This window comes from Dama dama, chromosome X (genome assembly GCF_033118175.1).
Source record: "Dama dama isolate Ldn47 chromosome X, ASM3311817v1, whole genome shotgun sequence".
Classification (NCBI taxonomy): domain Eukaryota; kingdom Metazoa; phylum Chordata; class Mammalia; order Artiodactyla; family Cervidae; genus Dama; species Dama dama.
Genome location: NC_083714.1, coordinates 11,843,347 through 11,866,533, shown reverse-complemented (window position 1 = coordinate 11,866,533; position 23,187 = coordinate 11,843,347). Strand labels below are relative to the sequence as shown.

Genomic DNA, 23,187 nt, shown 5'->3' with positions numbered 1-23,187 from the left:
CTTAATTTTCATTTCACTATAACCTTGCAAAAAAAAAGAGAGAAGCCCTATTTTTAAACCAACCTTCATATATATTTCTAAAATTTTTTGTGTTTTTTTTTAACAATGTATTTTTAAGACTCTAACCTCTACTCTAGATTTTTAATCTTTGTTTTTCAGTATGTGATATAAAATTTGGACATTTAAGAATCCAATATTCAGTTCCCATTTTTATTCAGGAGTGTGTTGATTACTCTCTCCCACTTTTGACTCTCCGTTTCCTATCTCAGAACACCTCTATTTCCTCCTTTCCCCTTCACTTCCCAATCCAATTCTGTGAATCTTTGTGGGTGTCTGGGCTATGGAGAACACCCTGGGAACAGACAACTGTGTAGATCTGTCTCTCTCTTCTTGAGTCCCCCTTTTTCTCCTCCTGCTCATCTCTATCTCCCTCCTCCCTCTCCTCTTCTTCATGTAACTCTGTGAAACTGTCTGGGTGTCCCTCACAGTGGAGAATCTTTTCACCATTAACCTAGAAGTTTTATTATCAGTGCTGTATAGTTGGAGAAGTCTTGAGACTACTGGAAGAATAAAACTGAAATCCAGAGGCAGGAGACTTAAGCCCAAAACCTGAGAACACCAGAAAACTCCTGACTACATGTAACATTAAGTAATAAGAGATCGTCCAAAAGCCTCCATACCTACACCGAAACCAACCACTACCCAAGAGCCAATAAGTTTCAGAGCAAGACATACCACGTAAATTCTCCAGCAACACAGGAACATAGCCCTGAGAGTCAACATACAGGCTGCCCAAAGTCACACCTAACACATAGACCCATCTCAAAACTCATTACTGGGCACTCCATTGCACTCCAGAGAGAAGAAATCCAGTTCCACACAGCAGAACACTGACGCAAGCTTCCCTAACCAGGAAACCTTGACAAGCCAATCGTCCAATCCAACCCACTGGGTGAAACCTCCACAATAAAAAGGAACCACAGACCTCCAGAATACAGAAAGCCCACTCCAGACACAGCAATCTAAACAAGATGAAAAGGCAGAGAAATATCCAACAGGTAAAGGAACATGAAAAATGCCCACCAAGTCAAACAAAAGAGGAGGAGATAGGGAATCTACCTGAAAAAGAATTTAGAGTAATGATAATAAAAATGATCCAAAATCTTGAAAACAAAATGGAGTTACAGATAAATAGCCTGGAGACAAAGATTGAGAAGATGCAAGAAATGCTTAAAATAAGGACCTAGGAGAAATAAAAAAGAGTCAATTAAAAATGAATAATGCAATAAATGAGATCAAAAACACTCTGGAGGGAACCAAGAGTAGAATAACAGAGGCAGAAGATAGGATAAGTGAGGGAGAAGATAAAATGGTGGAAATAAATGAAGCAGAGAGGAAAAAAGAAAAAAGAATCAAAAGAAATGAGGACAACCTCAGGGACCTCTGGGACAATGTGAAACGCCCCAACATTCGAATCATAGGAGTCCCAGAAGAAGAAGACAAAAAGAAAGGCCATGAGAAAATACTCGAGGAGATAATAGCTGAAAACTTCCCTAAAATGGGGAAGGAAATAGCCACCCAAGTCCAAGAAACCCAGAGAGTCCCAAACAGGATAAACCCAGAGCAAAACACCCCAAGACACATATTAATCAAATTAACAAAGATCAAACACAAAGAACAAATATCAAAAGCAGTAACGGACAAACAACAAATAACACACAAAGGGATTCCCATAAGGATAACAGCTGATCTATCAATAGAAACCCTCCAGGCCAGAAGGGAATGGCAGGACATACTTAAAGTAATGAAAGAGAATAACCTACAACCTAGATTACTGTATCCAGCAAGGATCTCATTCAGATATGAAGGAGAATTCAAAAGCTTTACAGATAAGCAAAAGCTGAGAGAATTCAGCACCACCAAACCAGCTCTTCAACAAATGCTAAAGGATCTTCTCTAGACAGGAAATGCAGAAAGGCTGTATAAATGTGAACCCAAAACAACAAAGTAAATGGCAACGGGACCACATCTATCAATAATTACCTTAAATGTAAATGGATTGAATGCCCCAACCAAAAGACAAAGACTGGCTGAATGGATACAAAAACAAGACCCCTATATATGCTGTCTACAAGAGACGCACCTCAAAACAAGAGACACATACCGACTAAAACTGAAGGGCTGGAAAAATATATTTCACGCAAACAGAGAACAAAAGAAAGCAGGAGTCGCAATACTCATATCAGATAAAATAGACTTTCAAATAAAGGATGTGAAAAGAGACAAAGAAGGACACTACCAAATGATCAAAGGATCAAGAAGAAGATATACCAATTATAAATATATATGCACCCAACATAGGAGCACCGCAATATGTACGACAAATGCTAATGAGTATGAAAGAGGAAATTAATAGTAACACAGTAATAGTGGGAGACTTTAATACCCCACTCACAACTATGGATAGATCAACTAAACAGAAAATTAACAAGGAAACACAAACCTTAAATGACACAATGGACCAGCTAGACTAATTGATATCTATAGGACATTTCACCCCAAAACAGTCAACTTCACCTTTTTCTCAAGTGCACATGGAACCTTCTCCAGAATAGATCATATACATGGGCCATAAATCTAGTCTTGGTAAATTCAGAAAAATTGAAATCATTCCAGTCATCTTTTCTGACCACAGTGCAGTAAGATTAGATCTCAATTACAGGAAAAAAATTGTTAAAAATTCAAACATATGGAGGCTAAATAACACACTTCTGAATAACCAACAAATCATAGAAGAAATCAAAAAAGAAATCAAAATATGCATAGAAATGAATGAAAATGAAAACACAACAACCCAAAACCTACGGGACACTGTAAAAGCAGTGCTAAGGGGAAGGTTCATAGCATTACAGGCTTACCTCAAGAAACAAGAAAAAAGTCAAATAAATAACCTAACTCTACACCTAAAGCAACTAGAGAAGGAAGAAATGAAGAACCCCAGGGTTAGTAGAAGGAAAGAAATCTTAAAAATTAGGGCAGAAATAAATGCAAAAGAAACTAAAGAGACCATAGCAAAAATCAACAAAGCTAAAAGCTGGTTTTTTGAAAAAATAAACAAAATTGACAAACCATTAGCAAGACTCATTAAGAAACAGAGAAGAATCAAATTAACAAAATTAGAAATGAAAATGGAGAGATCACAACAGATAGCACTGAAATACAAAGGATCATAAGAGACTACTACCAGCAGCTCTATGCCAATAAAATGGACAACTTGGAAGAAATGGGCAAATTCTTAGAAAAGCATAACTTTCCAAAACTGAACCAGAAAGAAATAGAAGATCTTAACAGAGCCATCACAAGCAAGGAAATCGAAACTGTAATCAGAAATCTTCCAGCAAACAAAAGCCCAGGACTAGATGACTTCACAGCTTAATTCTACCAAAAATTTAGAGAAGAGCTAACACCTATCTTACTCAAACTCTTCCAGAAAATTTCAGATGAAGGTAAACTTCCAAACTCATTCTATGAGGCCGCCATCACCCTAATTCCAAAACCAGACAAGGATGCCACAAAAAAAGAAAACTACAGGCCAATATCACTGATGAACATAGATGCAAAAATCCTTAACAAAATTCTAGCAAACAGAATCCAACAACATATTAAAAAGATCATACACCATGACCAAGTGGGCTTTATCCCAGGAATGCAAGGATTCTTTAATATCTGCAAATCAATCCATGTAATACACCACATTAACAAATTGAAAGATAAAAACCATATGATTATCTCAATAGATGCAGAGAAAGACTTTGACAAAATTCAACACCCATTTATGATTAAAACTCTCCAGAAAGCAGGAATAGAAGGAACATACCTCAACATGATAAAAGATATATATGACAAACCCACAGCAAGCATTACCCTCAATGGTGAAAAATTGAAAGCATTTCCCCTGAAATCAGGAACAAGACAAGGGTGCCTGCTATCACCACTACTATTCAACCTAGTTTTGGAAGTGTTGGCCACAGCAATCAGAGCAGAAAAAGAAGTAAAAGGAATCCAGATAGGAAAAGAAGAAGTGAAACTCTGACTGTTTGCCGATGACATGATCCTCTACATAGAAAACCTTAACGACTCTACCAGAAAATTACTAGAGCTAATCAATGAATATAGTAAAGTTGCAGGATATAAAATTAACACACAGAAATCACTTGCATTCCTATACACTAACAATGAGAAAACAGAAAGAGAAATTAAGGAAACAATACCATTCACCATTGCAACAAAAAGAATAAAATACTTAGGAGTATATCTACTTAAAGAAACAAAAGACCTATACATAGAAAACTATAAAACACTGATGAAAGAAATCAAAGAGGACACAAACAGATGGAGAAACATACCACGTTCATGGATTGGAAAAATCAATATTGTCAAAATGGCTATACTACCTAAAGCAATCTATAGATTCAATGCAACCCCTATCAAGCTACCAATGGTATTTTTCACAGCTCTAGAACAAATAATTTCACAATTTGTATGGAAATACAAAAAACCTCGAATAGCCAAAGTAATCTTGAGAAAGAAGAATGGAACTGGAGGAATCAACCTGCCTGACTTCAGACTCTACTACAAAGCCACAGTCATCAAGACAGTATGCTACTGGCACAAAGACAGAAATATAGATCAGTGGAACAGAATAGAAAGCCCAGAGATAAATCCACATACCTATGGACACCTTATCTTTGACAAAGGAGGCAAGAATATACAATGGAGAAAAGACAACCTCTTTAACAAGTGGTGCTGGGAAAACTGGTCAACCACTTGTAAAAGAATGAAACTAGAACACTTTCTAACACCATACACAAAAATAGACTCAAAATGGATTAAAGATCTAAATGTAAGACCAGAAACTATCAAACTCCTAGAGGAGAGCATAGGCAAAACCCTCTCCGACATGAATCACAGCAGGATCCTCTATGACCCACCGCCCAGAATATTGGAAATAAAAGCAAAAATAAACAAATGGGACCTAATGAAACTTAAAAGCTTTTGCATAACAAAGGAAACTATAAGCAAGGTGAAAAGACAGCCTTCAGAATGGGGGAAAATAATAGCAAATGAAGCAACAGACAAAGGATTAATCTCAAAAATATGCATCAACTCCTACAGCTCAATTCCAGAAAAATAAATGACCCAATCAAAAAATGGGCCAAAGAACTAAGCAGACATTTCTCCAAAGAAGACATACAGATGGCTAACAAACACATGAAAAGATGCTCCACATCACTCATTATCAGAGAAATGCAAATCAAAACCACAATGAGGTACCATTACACGCCAGTCAGGATGGCTGCTATCCAAAAGTCTACAAGCAATAAATGCTGGAGAGGGTGTGGAGAAAAGGGAACCCTCTTACACTGTTGGTGGGAATGCAAACTAGTACAGCCGCTATGGAAAACAGTGTGGAGATTTCTTAAAAAACTGGAAATAGAACTGCCATATGACCCAGCAATACCACTTCTGGGCATACACACCGAGGAAACCAGATCTGAAAGAGACACGTGCACCCCAATGTTCATCGCAGCACTGTTTATAATAGCCAGGACATGGAAGCAACCTAGATGCCCATCAGCAGATGAATGGATAAGGAAGCTGTGGTACATATACACCATGGAATATTACTCAGCCGTTAAAAAGAATTCATTTGAATCAGTTCTAATGAGATGGATGAAACTGGAGCCCACTATACAGAGTGAAGTAAGCCAGAAAGATAAAGAACATTACAGCATACTAACACATATATATGGAATTTAGAAAGATGGTAACGATAACCCTATATGCAAAACAGAAAAAGAGACACAGAAGTACAGAACAGACTTTTGAACTCTGTGGGAGAAGGCGAGGGTGGGATGTTTCGAAAGAACAGCATGTATATTATCTATGGTGAAACAGATCACCAGCCCAGGTGGGATGCATGAGACAAGTGCTCGGGCCTGGTGCACTGGGAAGACCCAGAGGAACCGGTGGAGAGGGAGGTGGGACAGGAGATCGGGATGGGGAATACATGTAACTCCATGGCTGATTCATGTCAATGTATGACAAAACCCACTGCAATGTTGTGAAGTGGTTGGCTTCCAACTAATACAAAATTTAAAAAAAAAGAAAGAAAAAATGATAATGGTGATGATAATAGTAATACAACTTCCTTTCTTACCCTTATTTGGACAAGCCAACTTAAAAAAATACTGTTTTTGACATAATTGGAGATGTTTGAGTGCTGATTGGCATTCAATTGATCATACTAAGATTTTTGTGTTAAACTTTTAGGTGAAAATAATGGCATTAATTAATGGTTATAATGAGAGCGAGAGAGAGAAAGATAGGGGTGGGGTGGGGATCAGCCTTAAGTCTTTTAGAGATACATGCTGAAGTGTTTACTGAGCAAATAATATAGGTGTCTAGGATTTACTTTATGAGCTGGTGTACAGATGAAACATGTTTGGCCATGTGGTGATACGTGTTGAACCTGAGTGATGGATGCATGGATATTCACTTACACTGGCCTTTATACAGTGTGTGTGTTTGAAATTTTCCATAATCAAATAAATTTTTAAAAGCTACCAGTTACCATGTTCTAAGCACTTAAGATGTCCGGGAACCATGCTAAGTGTTTTTAAAGCATTATCTCATTTAATTTAATCATGGCACATAAAGACAAATAAAAAGTGACATTTCTGTATAGGAAGGCACAGTACTATAAAGATATTCTCTTCAAATGTGTCTGCATAATCAAGATGAAGAGAAAGTTCAATTGGTTTAGATTGCTTGAATTGTCAAAAAAAATATATCTGTGTCAATTTGTATTCTTAAAAAAAATCTCCACAACAGCCCAATGAGGCATTATCATATTGATTTTATAAATGAGGAAACTGAGGATCAGAAAAGTGAACTGCCCAAGGTTGCATAACTACTAAGCTAGAAGAAGTAGGATTTGAACCCAGGTTTCTCTGACTCCACTATTGTGTGCTTTTAATGCCCTTGATATTCAAAGTGTGGTCCATTGTACTATAGGAGAGTTTCCCAGAAATACAGAACCTCAGGCCACCTATCCAGACCTACCAAGTGAAATTCCACTTTAAAGTTTGAGAATGCTATGATGTTATCCAGGGTATTCAAGCACTGACATGATGATTACACTCGATCAAGCATTCTAATCCCTGGTTGCTCATCTGAACTAATTGGGAAAATTTTAGAAATATTGGTCTCAGACTATACTGTATTGTACCACTGTATTGTACCACCTGGCCTTCCCAGGTGGCTCAGTGGTACAGAATTTGCCTGCCAATGCAAGAGACTTGGGTTCAATCCCTGGGTTGGGAAAATCAAATGGCAACCGTCTCCAGTATTCTTGCCCAGGAAGTCCCATGGTCAGAGGAGCCTGGCAGGCTGCCTCCATGGAATCACAAAGAGTCAGACAAAATTTAGTGATTAAACAACCAACACCTCTGGAGTGGGGCATGAGAATCTGTATATTTACAGGCTCCTTCAGATGAGCTACTAGGGTTGGGAAGCACTAGAAAAGGGGACCTATAAAGATCTTTTTCAACTCTTAGATTCTCTAAATCCTGATAAGTTTGCAGGAGAAAATAAAGAATTCAGTTATGTGTGACTGTGGAAAATTATCTACCTGTTCATTGAACATAATCATTTAGAAGGGACTTGAAGTTTTATTCTAGGGAAATATAAGCTTCCAGGAGTGAAAATAGAGTCCAGATAGATGGCATGAGAAAATTAGTAAACATATCAAAATATATGACAAGTAATATATAAATCTTATATTTTATTTCAAGGATTTATCAATGCATACATATACAATGAAAAAAGATAGAAGCCTATGACTGCAAAGCAATTTGATTGGTTCTTATTGGTTCCTTGTGTAAATCAAACTCATTATATTAGAGTTAATTTTTTCAGTGTGTGCTAAGTCCCTCTCCTCAAGGAGTCCCCAGTCTAGTAGGGAAAAGATAAGTGAACAGACAGTTACAATAAAGTGGGGTAAAGCACTGAGATATAAATACAAGCTGCTACAGAGCATGGAGAATGGGATCCTACCAACGAGTGGAACTGGGAAAAATAAGTCTTGAAAACAGAGTCGGTGTTGTTCAGGGAAAGATGGGCATTTCAGAAAGATGGCACAGCATGCACAGTGGCACAGAGGCCAAAGGGAACATGGTAACTTCAATAAATGAATAATATTGTAGGTACATGGTTGAATGTGGAGGAGAATGAAGAGGCTGATAGTCTGAAGACAGATCACGAAGAACTCTATATGACATTCCAAGGAGTACGGATGTTATCCAGAAGCTATGAGCAATCTTTGAATGGTTTTAAATAGGGCAATGCCATGATGAAATCTGCATTTAAGAAAAATTACTCAGGTAGCTGAAGTAATTCAAAGGGGTAGAGATTGATGCATAAGAGCTGTTGGAAAATCAATGCAATATGTTAAGCAAGAGATACTTGGTGCTAGTGGTAAAGAATCCGCCTGCCAATGCAGGAAACATAAGAGACATGGGCTCAATCTTTTGGTCAGGAAGATCTCCTGGAGGAGGAAATGGCACCCCTCTTCCAGTATTCTTGCCTGGAGAATCCCATGGACAGAGGAGCCTGGCAGGCTACAGTCCATGGGGTCGCAAAGAGTCAGATACAACTGAGCATCTCAACCAAAGCCAAATAAGGAGAGCACATAAATGAAAGAGATTTAGAACTTTTTGACAAAATAAGTGAAGGAGAAGAAAGAGTCAGATTTCTGGCTAGGTACTTGGAGCCAGTGGTGTGACTAACTGGGACAGGGAATGCAAACAAACAAGCAGACATAGGGGAGAAATGGAGATGGAGAAATGTGGGGCAGGAATAACGAGATCAGTTTGGAACATGTTGAGCATGAGGAGTCTAGGGAATAACTAGACTTAAATGGAAATATGGATGAGGAGCTCAGAAGAGAGATAAGGACTGAGCACACAGGTGTGGAAATCATGAGTGTGCACATTGGAATTATGAGAGCAAGTGGTTCACCTAGGAAGGTAAGAGGCAGGAGGGGTCAAGGAGGACAAGAAGAAGAAGGAAGAGGAAGAGGAGATGAGAATATGAGGAAAGGGAAGAGGAGAAAGAAGCAAATGTGGGAAAATGTTAGCATTTGGGGAATCTGAGTGAGGGACAAAATGGGATTTTTAAAAACTCTTTTGGAAAAAAAAATAAAAAAATAAAATTAAAAAAAAAACTCTTTTGGCAAGTTTTTTCTAAGTCTGAAATTAAAAGCTAAAATAAAAAAATAAATGTTGTCATTGTTCAGTTGCCAAGTCGTATTCAACTCTTTGTGACCCCATGGACCCCAGGCCTCCCTGTCCCTCACCAACTCCCAGAGTTTGCCCAAATTCATGTCCATTGAGTTGGTGATGCCATCCAACCATCTCATCCTCTGTTGCCCTCTTCTCCTTCTGCCTTCAATCTTTCCCAGCATCATGTTCTTTTCTAATGAGTCAGCTCTTTGCATCAGGTGGCCAAAGTATTGGAGCTTCAGTTCCAATTTTATTTTAAATAAAATGCTTAAAAGCTAAAATACAAAAATCAAAATAAAAAGCTAAATTAAAAAAAGAAGAGACAGATGAAGAAGTGGAGACAGCAACTAGTTTTACTTTACTTTCAATTTCTTTCAACAAGTTTGCCTGTGGAGGCAAGTCCAGTGGTTGGAGGGGTTGCAGCTGCTGCTGTTGTACAGGTGGGGTAGATTCATGCCAGTTTACAGCCTTGGGGGAAGCATCAAGTGGAAATAGAGTAAAAATACAGGAGAGATGGGATGTTGCTGGCATGGAGCACATTGGTGGAGCTCCGCATTGATGGAGCATTAGCCTTAGACAGGAGAGTGGATCGAGTCCCACTTAAGAAGGACGAAAACATGGGACTGTGCATATGTATGTAAGGAGCTGATGAGAGAGATTTTCTTCCTGATGGACCGTTTTCTTTGTGAGTAGGAACCAAAGTCATCTACACAGTGTTAAGATTATATAGTATTCAGTCAAAACAGTTATTCTGAGGAATCGGAGAGGAAGCTAATTGGGGAACTGTTGACCTGCCTAGTATTGTTGAGGGCCCAGCTGAGGTTCTAGGAAATTAAAACCCAAACACAAAAACTGACTTCTTTGCAAAAGAGCAAACAGTGATTGACTCACAATCTATAGATGACTTTACCTCCTACACCACAAAGTTGGTGCTTCAGCATTCACATGGATGGACCACTGGATTCTCAGTTCCTTGATCTACTCATTTCCCATGATCTTTTCTTCCATCCCAATTCAGCCATCTACTCCCATGGTTACACCCTGGACCTTATCATCACAAAAATTCTATCACCTCTGCCATTTTTAGTTGAAACTTCCCATTCCTCTGCCCTCCCCCACCCTCACTGCTAACACACACACACACACACACACACACACACACACACACACACACACACACTTCCTTTCTAAAACCTCCAATCCACTGGTCATCACTCTTCTCAGTATGTATCAGCCTCCATCCTGACTTCATTTCATTTCTTATCCAGTCCTGAATCTGTGTTGAAAAGTGAAAGTGTTAGTCACTCAGTTGTGTCCAACTCTTTGTGACCACATGGGCTACAAGCAATAAATGCTGGAGAGGGTGTGGAGAAAAGGAAACCCTCTTACACTGTTGGTGGGAATGCAAACTAGTACAGCCACTATGGAGAACAGTGTGGAGATTCCTTAAAAAACTGGAAATAGAACTGCCATATGACCCAGTAATCCCACTCCTGGGCATACACACCAAGGAAACCAGATCTGAAAGAGACACGTGCGCCCCAATGTTCATCGCAGCACTGTTTATAATAGCCAGGACATGGAAGCAACCTAGATGCCCATCAGCAGACGAATGGATAAGGAAGCTGTGGTACATATACAGCATGGAATATTACTCAGCCATTAAAAAGAATTCATTTGAATCAGTTCTAATGAGATGAGTGAAACTAGAGCCCATTATACAGAGTGAAGTAAGCCAGAAAGATAAAGACCAATACAGTATACTAATGCATATATATGGAATTTAAAAAGATGGTAACAATAACCCTATATGCAAAACAGAAAAAGAGACACAGATATATAGAACAGACTTTGGGACTCTGTGGGAGAAGGCGAGGGTAGGATGTTCTGAGAGAATAGCATTGAAACAAGTATACTATCAAGGGTGAACAGATCACCAGCCCAGGTTGGATGCATGAGACAAGTGCTCAGGGCTTGTACACTGGGAAGACCCAGAGGGATGGGATGGGGAGGGAGGTGGGAGGGGGATTGGGATGGGGAACACATGTAAATCCATGTCTAATTCATGTCAATGTATGGCAAAAACCACTGCAATATTGTAATTAGCCTTCAACTAATAAAAATAAATGAAAAAAATTTTTTTAATTTTAAATGATAATAGTAAAAAAATATCTAGGAATTTCTCTGGAGTTGTTGAAGGCAGTGTGGGGTCAGTTCAGTTCCAGATAGTTCCTTGTTCTATCTTATACTTCTTCTCAGGGTTTATAGGCCCCTTTCAATGTAGTTGGTGCTAACTACAGGGTTTTAATCTGTTGTACCTGTCACTTCCAAAGCGGTTCCCTCTTCTTTGTTTATTTTTGTTTTCCTCTGTTTGCAAGTCTCCTCAGTGTCTAATTTCTGCCCTGACACAAGGGGGCAAAGGCGGACACTTATTAAGGCTCACTTGTTCAGTTGTGCTGTGGGGAGGGAGGAACACTGCAAACAAATCCCGCTGGCATGTGTGGGAAATGCTCACAGTGTCTGGGCCACACTGGGTTTGCCCCCACTCACGGCGTGTGTACTTTCCCAGTCTACACTGCTCAGGCTCCAGGTTGCTCTGCAGGGGAACTGTCTAAAGTGAGCCTTGGGTTGTTTGCACTTCCCAGGTCTAAGCTGCTCAGGTTCAGGTTCTCGAGTACTCCACAAAGGCAGACTTGGTTGGGCCTGTGTTTTGTGTCCTTCCCAGGTCTGAGCAGCTCAGGCAACCAGGTGCTTGGCAAGCACACTCTCCCTAGGTGGATGGTGCATATTATCACCTCCCCAGTCTCAGTAGCTCAGTTTCCTGGGTGTGCAGCAGGAGCACCGTCTCAGGTGTGCCATGTGTCTCCTCTGGGGAGATGATCTCTGGCTGCGACCCTCCTGGTGGATGTCAACCATCCAAGATCCCAAGAAGACTTGGTTAGCAACAGGGAACCTGCTCACAGTTTGGTAGAGGATGCTGTCTCCAGGGCCAAGATTGCCCGTCGCCTTCTGGCTCTGACTGTCTCCCGCCTGCCTCTCTGCCTCCGGTGGGGGATGGGTCAGTCCGCGGCCAGCTAGCTCTCCTCTGGTATTCGCTCAGTCCTTTGTTCTGTGAGTGGACCCAGCTGTGCCTTAGGTTAGAGCTTTTCACAGGAAAGTTCTCTCTCTCTCTCTCTCTCTCATTTTTTTCCCTCTCTCTCTCTGGCTATCCCACAATTTGGGTTGCTATCTCACGATAGCTCCCTCAGATTGTCCTCAGGGCATTCAGGCCTGGTCCTTACCCTAAGCATGCAACCCACGCCTCCCTGTTCAGTCCCCGCTTGCTGGTGGTGGACACGAGTGTCTGAGCTACTTCTCTACTGGGAGTTGTGTCCTGGTGTTTGGAAACTTCTCCTTCTTCATGACTCCCTCCCTGGGACAGGTCTCCGTCCCTAACTCTTTTGTCTCTCTGTTTATCTTTTATATTTTGTCCTACCTCCTTTCGAAGACAATGGGCTGCCTTTCTGGGTACCTGGTGTCCTCCACCAGCATTCAGAAGTTGTTTTGCTCAGTGTTCAAATTTGGTCAGAGTTCAAATGATCTTTTGATGAATTTGGAGGGGAGAAAGGGGTCTCCCTGTCCTATTCCTCTGCCATCTTAGGACCGCTCCCCTTGGTTCTTCTTTTTCAAGATTTTTTAAAGCTATTCTATTACATTTCCATATGAGCTTTTGGATCAGCCTGTCAATTTTTTTTTTAAAACCTGCCAGCTGGGGTTTCAATAGGAATTGGATTGAAGCTACTGATCAATTTGAGAGATATTGTCCTCTTAACAATATTAATAAGTCTTCCAATCCATTAATATGGGATATTTTTCCATTTATTTAAGCCTTCTTCAATTTCTTTCAAACAATATTTTGTAGTTTTCAGAGTGCAAATTAGACACTTCTTGCATTTTTTCCTAAGTATTTTATTCCTTTTTATGCTATTTTAAATGGAATTGCTTTCTTAATTTCATTTTGGATTTTCTATTCCCAGTTCATAGAAGTGCAATTGATTTTTGTATATTGATTTTATCTCCTGTAACTTTGCTGAACTATTAGCTCTAGTAGTTCTCTTTTTAGTGGACTCCTTGGGATTTTCTCTCTACAAGATCATGCAACCTGCAAATAAAGAAGTTTACTTTTTCCTTTTCAATATGAATGACTTTTATTTCATTTTCTTGCCTAATTAATCTTAGCTTAAAATCTCCAGCACAATATTGAACAAAAGTCTATTGTTCCTGATCTTAGAGGGAAAACTTTCAGTCTTTCACCATTGACGATGGGGTTTTCATAGATACCTTTGATCAGAGTGAAGAAGTTCTGTTCTATTCTTATTTTGTTGGTCATTTTTGTTGTGCAAAGGGAATTGAATTTTTTCAAATATTTTTTCTGCATCTATTAAGATTATCATCTGATTTTTATCCTTTAGTCTACTGATTTATTCAACATGATTTTGAAGAATATGTTTTATTGTAAGAACTACTGGAAGAGTCCTCTAGCCACACAGTATGAAAGTTCCTTTAATTTAACTGACAGTATGCTTCATAAGACATTGTTAAATGTTTAAAGACATATTTGGGAGCAGGCTAAGTGGGTAGCCACTAGGAGGAGTGGCTGGGAGATATGCCAAGGTACTCCTCTAGAAACATCCTGTGATAAAAACAAAATTTTAATCCCATGACTTGAAAAGTCTCTTTTTCTATTTTAGGGAAGTTGCAAAGAGGAGACACTAAAAACTCAGTAAACTCCATTGCTGTATGCAGAGTAAGCTAAATTGGCCAGAAATGCATGTCAGGTGCTCCTCTTTCTCGCAGAGAGTAGAAATAAATATGGCTGGGTGAAATTCTCGACATCAGACAGAAAGGCTTGAGAAGCTTGCTTGAGGGAGAGAGAGCTCAGATATGATGTGGTCAGTGGGACAATTTCTGGAGAAATAAAACTCTAATAGAGGTTTGGACCTCCTGTCCTGACTGAAGATAAGGGAAAGAGACAATAGAGTACCCTGCTTAACACCACCTTCGATGGAGACTCCTTGGATTGAACCCCAGCTCTGCCACTTACTAGTTGGTGCCCTTACCTCTCTGAGCCTCTGTTTTCTCATCTATGTAAGGGGCATAGAGTTGCTAAGAATAAATGAAATTGTGTTTTAAAGCCTCCTTCAAAATACCCAGAACTTAACAGTCATAAAAATTGACATTCCCTTTCTTCTCCTACTCAGGAAAGTATGTTACTGATGAGAGAAATAACATCAGGACACAGGGTGAAGAAATTGGGAGTAAGATGGGGATTTTATCGAAATTCCCAGATAAAAGGTCATGAACCCTGGAGAGGTATGTTTGGGCTCATGAGAAATCAGTTTAAATCCTTTATACAAGAATAAAATTAAGAAAAAGTATTTGGTATCAGGGTACTTTCGGCTGCATGTCAACAAGCTGGTTTACAGGATAAAATACTGTATTACCTCACATAATAGGATATCCAGAAATAGTGTGTGCTACCAGGCTAGTTGATTCAGCATCTGTGTAATTTCATGAAAGACACAGTTGCTTTGGTTCTTCTTCCCATCATCTAAAGAGCCCAATTCATCCTAGGGCTTGTTTCTCTTGTGGTTGTAAGAAGGCCATTTGTAGCAATCTCTGTACACATACTTATTCATATGCAGTGGGAAGGAGAGAGACAATGGTTCATTCAAATATAAATTAAAAATCCTTCATTTCTGTCTTACTGGGGTCCCCATTGGTCATTGTCCACCTATGGCCTTATTAATAACTAATCTCATGGGATTGTAAACCTCTGATTGGCTTAAGCCTGGATTCCTAAACCAATCACTAACAAGAAAGAGGGAATTACCATAACTGATTCACGTGACTGATAGTGGATAAGCCTTTTGGGCCCCCAAAGGAGGATGATCATGGCATGGAGCAGACCCCCCAGGCAATCAGCAATGAGAATGTAGTTTCAGGAGCAGACTTCAGTGATTTTAAGCCACTAAGGCTTTTGGGGTTGTTTGTCACTGCAGCATAAGCTAACCTATGTTATATAACAATATAAAATGTAAGTAAAATGTTATAAACTATATTGAGAGGATTGAGAGAAGAGAAGTGCCAGTGGGGGTGTAATTGAGCTACATCCTCATCTCTGAAAGCAGAAAGTCAATAGATGACATTTAAAATTAAAATAAACAGTGTAAGTAGTCATGTTATTTAGAAATATGGAGAAAACTACCAGGAAATAAACCAAAGTCAGTTCAGTTCAGTAGCTCAGTCATGTCTGACTCTTTGTGACCCCATGGACTGTAGCATACCAGGCTTCCCTGTCCATCACCAACTCCCAGGGCTTGCTCAAACTCATGTCCATCGAGTCAGTGATGTCATCCAACCATCTCATCCTCTATCATCCCCTTCTCCTCCCGCCTTCAATCTTTCCCAGCATAAGGGTCTTTTCCAATGAGTCAGTTTTTTGCACCAAGTGGCCAAAGTATTGGAGTTTCAGCTTCAGCATCAGTCCTTCCAATGAATATTCAGGATTGATTTCCTTTAGGATGGACTGGTTGGATGTCCTTGCAGTCCAAGGGACTCTCAAGAGTCTTTTTCAACACCACAGTTCAAAAGCATCAATTCTTTGGTGCTCAGCTTTCTTTATAGTCCAACTCTCACATTCATACATGACTACTGGAAAAACCATTGCTTTGACTAGATGGACCTCTGTTGGTAAAGTAATGTCTCTGCTTTTTAATATGCTGTCTAGGTTGGTCATAGCCTTTCTTCCAAGGAGCAAGCGTCTTTTAATTGCGTGGCTGCAGTCACCATCTGCAGTGATTTTGGAGTCCAAGAAAATAAAGTCTCTCACTGTTTCCATTGTTTCCCCATCTATTTCCCATGAAGTGATGGGACCAGATGCCATGATCTTAGTTTTCTGAATGTTGAGTTTTAAGCCAACTTTTTCACTCTCCTCTTTCACTTTCATCAAGAGGCTCTTTAGTTCTTTTTCACTTTCTGCCATAAGATACCAAAACAAGCTGCTAAAATAATTGAAAGTTATCACCCAGGGAATAGGCCTAGGATAGGAAGAGGTGGGGCAGGGGGATTTTTGCTTCCCTTATAGTCTCTTCTGGACTTTTAAAATAGTTTATAATAATGTGCTTACATTCCTTTAATGACTTTTTAAGTTGTTTCCAATTATTTTACTTTATTTTATGCAAAGTCTATAAAATGATCACTTCAGGTTCTGGGAACATGGTCATAAAATCCAGCTGAAATCTTCCTGAATGGGAAGTTGTACTTTTCACGACTCATATCTCACATAGTTAATTCCTAAAGGACATTTCACATTTGACCACCTGATGATCAAACTGGTAACCTGACAACCAGTCTCAAAATTAAGATAAGAACAAGAGACTATTTTTGTTTGCACCATTTAATATCATTTCAGAGAGAAAAAATACATCAATAAGGCTTCTGCCCAGCAAATAAAGTAATTTAAATTTGTTATGAAATGGGTTATTTGCTGGCCTGGCATTGTTCTTTAACAAAGACTTTTTGAGTGGATTCCTCTGCTACCAGGGACCTGAGCTTGTTTTCCAAAACCTCCTCTATCAACATTGAAGTCTTCTTGAAACTCATCTCTTAACTGGCCCCCAGATTGACCACGGCCGTATTGTCTGCCCTCTCTAAAGCCTAGATCCCAGTCTGTGCAGATAATACAGTCATCTAGGCTGGTGCCATTTAGGAATTGCATGGCATTTTCAGCCTCATCTCTGTTATAAAGTATTCTATGAACCAGAAACCACAGGCCATTTTCTTTATTTTATCCAGGCCCATATAAACATTCTTGATGTCACCACATCTACTAAAGAGCTCATATATTTGCTCTTCGGTTGTATAAAAGGAAAGATTCCCCACATAAAGTGTGGAGCTTTCCATCAGTAATTTTTCTTGCTCATCATTGTCACCACTAAACTTCTGGTCCCAGTACTCGCTCAGCTCCAGGGAGGAGTCATTGCACAGAATGCTTAGGTCATTGGATGTGGCACCATGTGGGCACCGTGAGGCTCCAGCTTAGCAGTAGTGACACCACCAAAGAAGCCCTAAATTAAATTTTAAAGAAAGTAAAGTTACAAGGAGGGAAACTGAAATACAAACTTGTGTGTATTTGAGGTTTGCATCGAGGCATAGACAACCTCAGCTCTTGATTGTGAAAATCACATCAAGGCAAACCAAAAATGCTAAGTTCCAAGCCCCAGGAACATGGTCATAAAATCCAGTTTTGCAAGTCTTCCTGAAAGGGAAGTTATGCTGCCTTACGTTGACTCAGATGTTGTACATACCTCATCTATTACCAAAGAACACGTTTAATAACAGTACCCTCTGGGAAAATACAGCATAAAATGGTAAAATGAATCAAATTTTCATGGAGAATGAGCACTACCACCACTTCTGATCAAGGACTAGGCATCAGATAAAACATACCTAACCAGGGGCCAAAGTACCAATATAGTTGTGACATACTCTCATAATTTAAAATAACAAATTTGTGATTCAGGCCTATAATATGGCAATCACTATATTATACTGTTAAATTAGGCAAAATCTCTATATATTGTCAAGTACACAAGTGAAGTGAAAAGGGAAAGTGAAAGTCACCCAATTGTGTCTGACTCTTTGAGACCCCGTGAACTGTACAGTTCATGGAATTCTGCAGGCCAGAATACTGGAGTGGGTAGCCTTTCCCTTCTCCAGGGGATCTTCCCAACCCAGGGATCGAACCCAGGTCTCCCGCATTGCAGGTGGATTCTTTACCAACTGAGCTATTAGGGAAGCCCTCAATATACAAGTAGTTATATAAAAATGAAAACTCTCTGGCATCACAAACTTTGATCTAAATTAAGATTAGATTTTATTAGCAATAATTCCACTTACTATCTTAGACTTTAGAACTTTAATATAATTAATTGAATATTCCAAGTCTATTTAAAAACCCTTCCAGATAATTTTAACGAATGCCCTTTTCCCCCTTTACAAAATGTTCTTACTGTAGTCAGAGGCATTAAACATGATTCAACTGATTTTAGCTACACTTTTCAAAAATATGCATTAGTTCTCCCCCCTCCCCTGACTCCTATTTTGCAGTGGTTCCCAAATTTTAGTGGGAAAGAAATATCTGCAAACTAGACTGAAATGCAGCTTCCTGAAGTCCACCCTTAAGAGATTCTGACTCAGTAGATCTAGAACAAGAACTGACATTTAACATGTAACCTGAGCCCTTCAGTGATCTAGGTGCAAGTGGTCTAAGGACCACACTTGAAGAAACTCTTCTGAGGAAATGCATTCTCTTACAAAACCTGCAATGAGCAATCTTTATTTGTCAGGCACTATGCAAAGTGCTATGAATGCAAAAATGAAAAAGACAGTGTAAGTATGATTTTCAGAAATTATTGTATCCCCAGCACTTAGCATGAACAATGACTTGCACATACAGTAAACATGCAATAAATACCTCTTGAATGAAAGAACGCATGAGTTCAGAATTGACTGATGCAGGGGGCAAGTAAACAAGAGAATACAATATGGTGTGATCCATACTGTTTTAATGATATACATGGGGAAAGAGAGAATGAAACTAACGTTTATTGGGCATCAACTTTGTGATAGACATTGTGTGCACTTTCCACTACATCACACAGGAGGAGGAACAGTTATTCAGTTTGGAGGCACCAGAGAGGGTGTCCAGAGGGAAGGCTGGGTACACTGATTCTCAAATGACAAGGAGGGTGTGTGCATGTGTGTATGTGTGTTTTGGGGGAGGGGAGAATGTAGAAATTTAGGGAACAAGCCAGACAGAAGAAACATGTGCAAGGGTAGAACTCAAAGAAAAATAAAAGCACGGAAAACTGAAATGGGAGCCTAAATAAAACCAGGTGCAAACAACAGTGCTGTACCATTCAAAGCAATAAAAATGGGGGACCCTGCTTATTTAGATGTCATTTGAAGAGCAGTAGGAAGCCCACTGCCCCCAAATCTTCTTCCTGACAGCCTTTCAGTGACGTTTGAAAGTCTGGGAACTTTCTGCTGGAAACTCATTACTTTGAGTCATTGACAAATTGCCCTTTTTAAAAACAAATATCCCTCCCAGACTTCATTTCTTTTCTTTTTTTTTTTTGATCTCTTTACTAGATTGGCCGATCAGAGAATGTGATATCTATAGTGGATTGCAATCCATCCAGGCGTTAAGCAAACTTTCCCATATTTTCCTTGTTGATGAGATAGCAAAATACAGGCTGGGTGCCCCAGCTGTTTGTTGCGATGAGCCTGTAACTAATTGAACAAATGAATGATTTGGTATCACACATGAAGGGAAGTTGTAGGAGTGAGCCAAAAAGCTCTATTCTTGGCTGTGTCTTATTCAGCTCATTTATAATTTTGGCTTCCTACAAACAAGATCATTTTAAAATGATCAGAATATGGATGTCCAAAGATGGAATGGCTGCCTTGGGGAACAGTAAGCACTAGGTACTAGCACTAGGAATTCAAGTCAACCTTGGAGAATACCTTGCCTAGCAGTCAGCAGTGGAGACACCCCTTTTAACCAGTGTAGTGTTGTGAAAAGTAGAAAAAACAGTGAAAGTGTTAGTTGCTCAGTCCTGTCCTACTCTTTGCAACCCCATGGACTATAGCCTGCCAGGCTCCTCTGTCCGTGGAGTTTTCAGGGCAAGAATACTGGAATGGGGAATGGGCTGCCATTTCCTTCTCTAGGGGATCTTCCTGACCCAGGGATCAAACCTGCATCTCGTGATTTCAGGCTGACTCTTGTAGTGTTATGAATCAAGCATAAATTTTGAAGTCAAAAGACCTCAGTTCAAACCTAAACCACCATTTATTATCAATGTGACCCTCAGGAAAGTAGTTAACCATAGTGATTTCAGTTTCCTCATCTATAAACTGGGGATCAAAACATGAACCTTGAAGCAAGTACTGTGACAATGTCATAGGGGGAAACACCTATCAGTGGTGGCGCAGACAGTAAGGAATCTGCCTGCCAATGCCAGAGACATAGGAGATCCAGGTTTGATCCTTGGGTCAGGAAGATTCCTTGGAGGAGGGAATGGATACCCACTCCAGTATGCTTGCCTGGAGAATCACATGGACAGAGGAGTCTGGCAGGCTACAGTCCATGGGGTTGTAAAGAGTTGGATACGACTGAGCGACTTTCATTTTCACTTTTCATAGGCCTTAAAACACTGTTCAGTTCAGTTCAGTTGCTCAGTCATGTATGACTCTTTGCGACCCCATGGACTGCAGTACACCAGGCTTCCCTGTCCATCACCAACTTCCGGGGCTTGCTCAAACTCATGTCCATTGAGTCAGTAATGTCATCCAACCATCTCATCCACTGTCATCCCCTTCTCCTCCTGCCCTCAATCTTTTCTAGCATCAGGGTTTTTTCCTATGAGTAAGTTCTTCACGTCAGATGGCCAAGGTATTGGAGTTTCAGCTTCAGCATCAGTCCTTCCAATGAATATTCAGGACTGATCTCCTTTAGGATTGACTGGTTCGATCTCCTTGCAGTCCAAGGGACTCTCAAGAGTCTTCTCCAACAACACAGTTCAAAGCATCAAATCTTTGGTGCTCAGCTTTCTTTTTTTATTTATTTATTTATTTATTTTTTCTTTTTATTTTTCCAGTGGGTTTTGTCATACATTGATATGAATCAGCCATGGATTTACATGTATTCCCAATCCCGATCCCCCCTCCCACCTCCCTCTCCACCCGATTCCTCTGGGTCTTCCCAGTGCACCAGGCCGGAGCACTTGTCTCGTGCATCCCACCTGGGCTGGTGATCTGTTTCACCATAGATAGCATACATGCTGTTCTTTTGAAATATCCCACCCTCACATTGTCCCACAAAGTTCAAAAGTCTGTTCTGTATTTCTGTGGCTATTCTACCCAAAGCAGTCTATAGATTCAATGCAATCCCTATCAAGCTACCAATGGTATTTTTCACAGAACTAGACCAAAGAATTTCACAATTTGTATGGAAATACAAAAAACCTCGAATAGCCAAAGTAATCTTGAGAAAGAAGAATGGAACTGGAGGAATCAACCTGCCTGACTTCAGACTCTACTACAAAGCCACAGTCATCAAGACAGTATGCTACTGGCACAAAGACAGAAATATAGATCAATGGAACAGAATAGAAAGCCCAGAGATAAATCCACGAACCTATGGACACCTTATCTTTGACAAAGGAGGCAAGGATATACAATGGAAAAAAGACAACCTCTTTAACAAGTGGTGCTGGGAAAACTGGTCAACCACTTGTAAAAGAATGAAACTAGAACACTTTCTAACACCATACACAAAAATAAACTCGAAATGGATTAAAGATCTAAATGTAAGACCAGAAACTATCAAACTCCTAGAGGAGAGCATAGGCAAAACCCTCTCCGACATGAATCACAGCAGGATCCTCTATGACCCACCTCCCAGAATATTGGAAATAAAAGCAAAACTAAACAAATGGGACCTAATGAAACTTAAAAGCTTTTGCACTACAAAGGAAACTATAAGTAAGGTGAAAAGTCAGCTTTCTTTATAGTCCAACTCTCACATCCATACATGACTACTGGAAAAACCATTGCTTTAACTAGATGGACCTCTGTTGGTAAAGTAATGTCTCTGCTTTTTAATATGCTGTCTAGGTTGGTCATAGCTTTTCTTCCAACGAGCAAGCGTCTTTTAATTGCATGGCTGCAGTCACCATCTGCAGTGATTTTGGAGTCCAAGAAAATAAAGTCTGTCACTGTTTCCATTGTTTCCCCACCTATTTGCCATGAAGTGATGGGACCAGATGCCATGATCTTAATTTTCTGAATGTTGAGTTTTAAGCCAATTTTTTCACTCTCCTCTTTCACTTTCATCAAGAGGCTCTTTAGTTCTTCTTCGCTTTCTGCCATAAGGGTAGAGACATCTGCATATCTGAGGTTATTGATATTTCTCCTGGCAATCTTGATTCCAGCTTGTGCTTCATCCAGCTGGGCATTTCACATGATGTATTCTGCATATAAGTTAAAGAAGCAGTGTAACAATATACAGCCTTGACATACTCCTTTCCCAATTTGGAACTTGTCTATTGCTCCATGTCCAGTTCTAACTGTTGCTTCTTGACCTGCATACAGATTTCTCAGCAGGCAGGTCAGGTGGTGTGGTATTCCCATCTCTTGAAGAACTTTCCACAGTTTGGGGAAAGGTATAGAATCAGAAAAATCCTGGGAAAGACCAGCATTTAAAGGGTGGCAGAGGTAGAGTCCACAAAGAAGCATATAAAGGAGTAACTAGAGAAGAATGAGGAGAATCAGGAGAGGAGCAGCATCACCAAAGCCAAGCAGTAGACACTTTCAAGAGAGGCATGAGGACAGAAATGGAATGAGAGTTAGATATTAAATGCAGCAGCAAGATGTCCAGTAAAACAGAGGTTTGTTAAAACAAATACTTAAAATTGTTCATTGGATTTGGCAATCAGGATATCATTAGTTTCCTTAACAAGAGCAGTAACCATTGTGTTCTGGGATCAGAAAAGCCAGACTGGGGGTGGGGTGAGGTGGGAGGTGGGATGTGGAGGGAGGCAGGGCTGGCTTTTGAATGGGAGGTGAGGAAATGAGTGTAGACTATTCTTGTGAAAGGCAACTGTGATAATGAGTGGAATAGGGTGAGCACCAGTTAAAGATAGAGCCAAAGGAGAGTTTGCTTCTTTTTTTAAAAGTTGAAGTATAATTGATTTACAATGTTGTATTAGTTTCTGGTATACAATAACATGATTCAGAT

The 23,187-nt window shown here is 39.8% G+C and overlaps 1 protein-coding gene across 1 annotated transcript in view; it reads right to left on the bottom strand.

The window, feature by feature from the left end:
• The window catches only part of NCBP2L (nuclear cap binding protein subunit 2 like), a 38,088-nt gene extending 19,669 nt beyond the window's left edge, over positions 1-18,419 (bottom strand). Inside the window, 3 exon segments of the mRNA XM_061136972.1 lie at positions 16,926-17,133; positions 17,136-17,422; positions 18,398-18,419. Coding sequence (XP_060992955.1) covers positions 16,926-17,133; positions 17,136-17,422; positions 18,398-18,419 — 517 coding nt within the window.
• Positions 18,420-23,187: the final 4,768 nt, after the last annotated feature.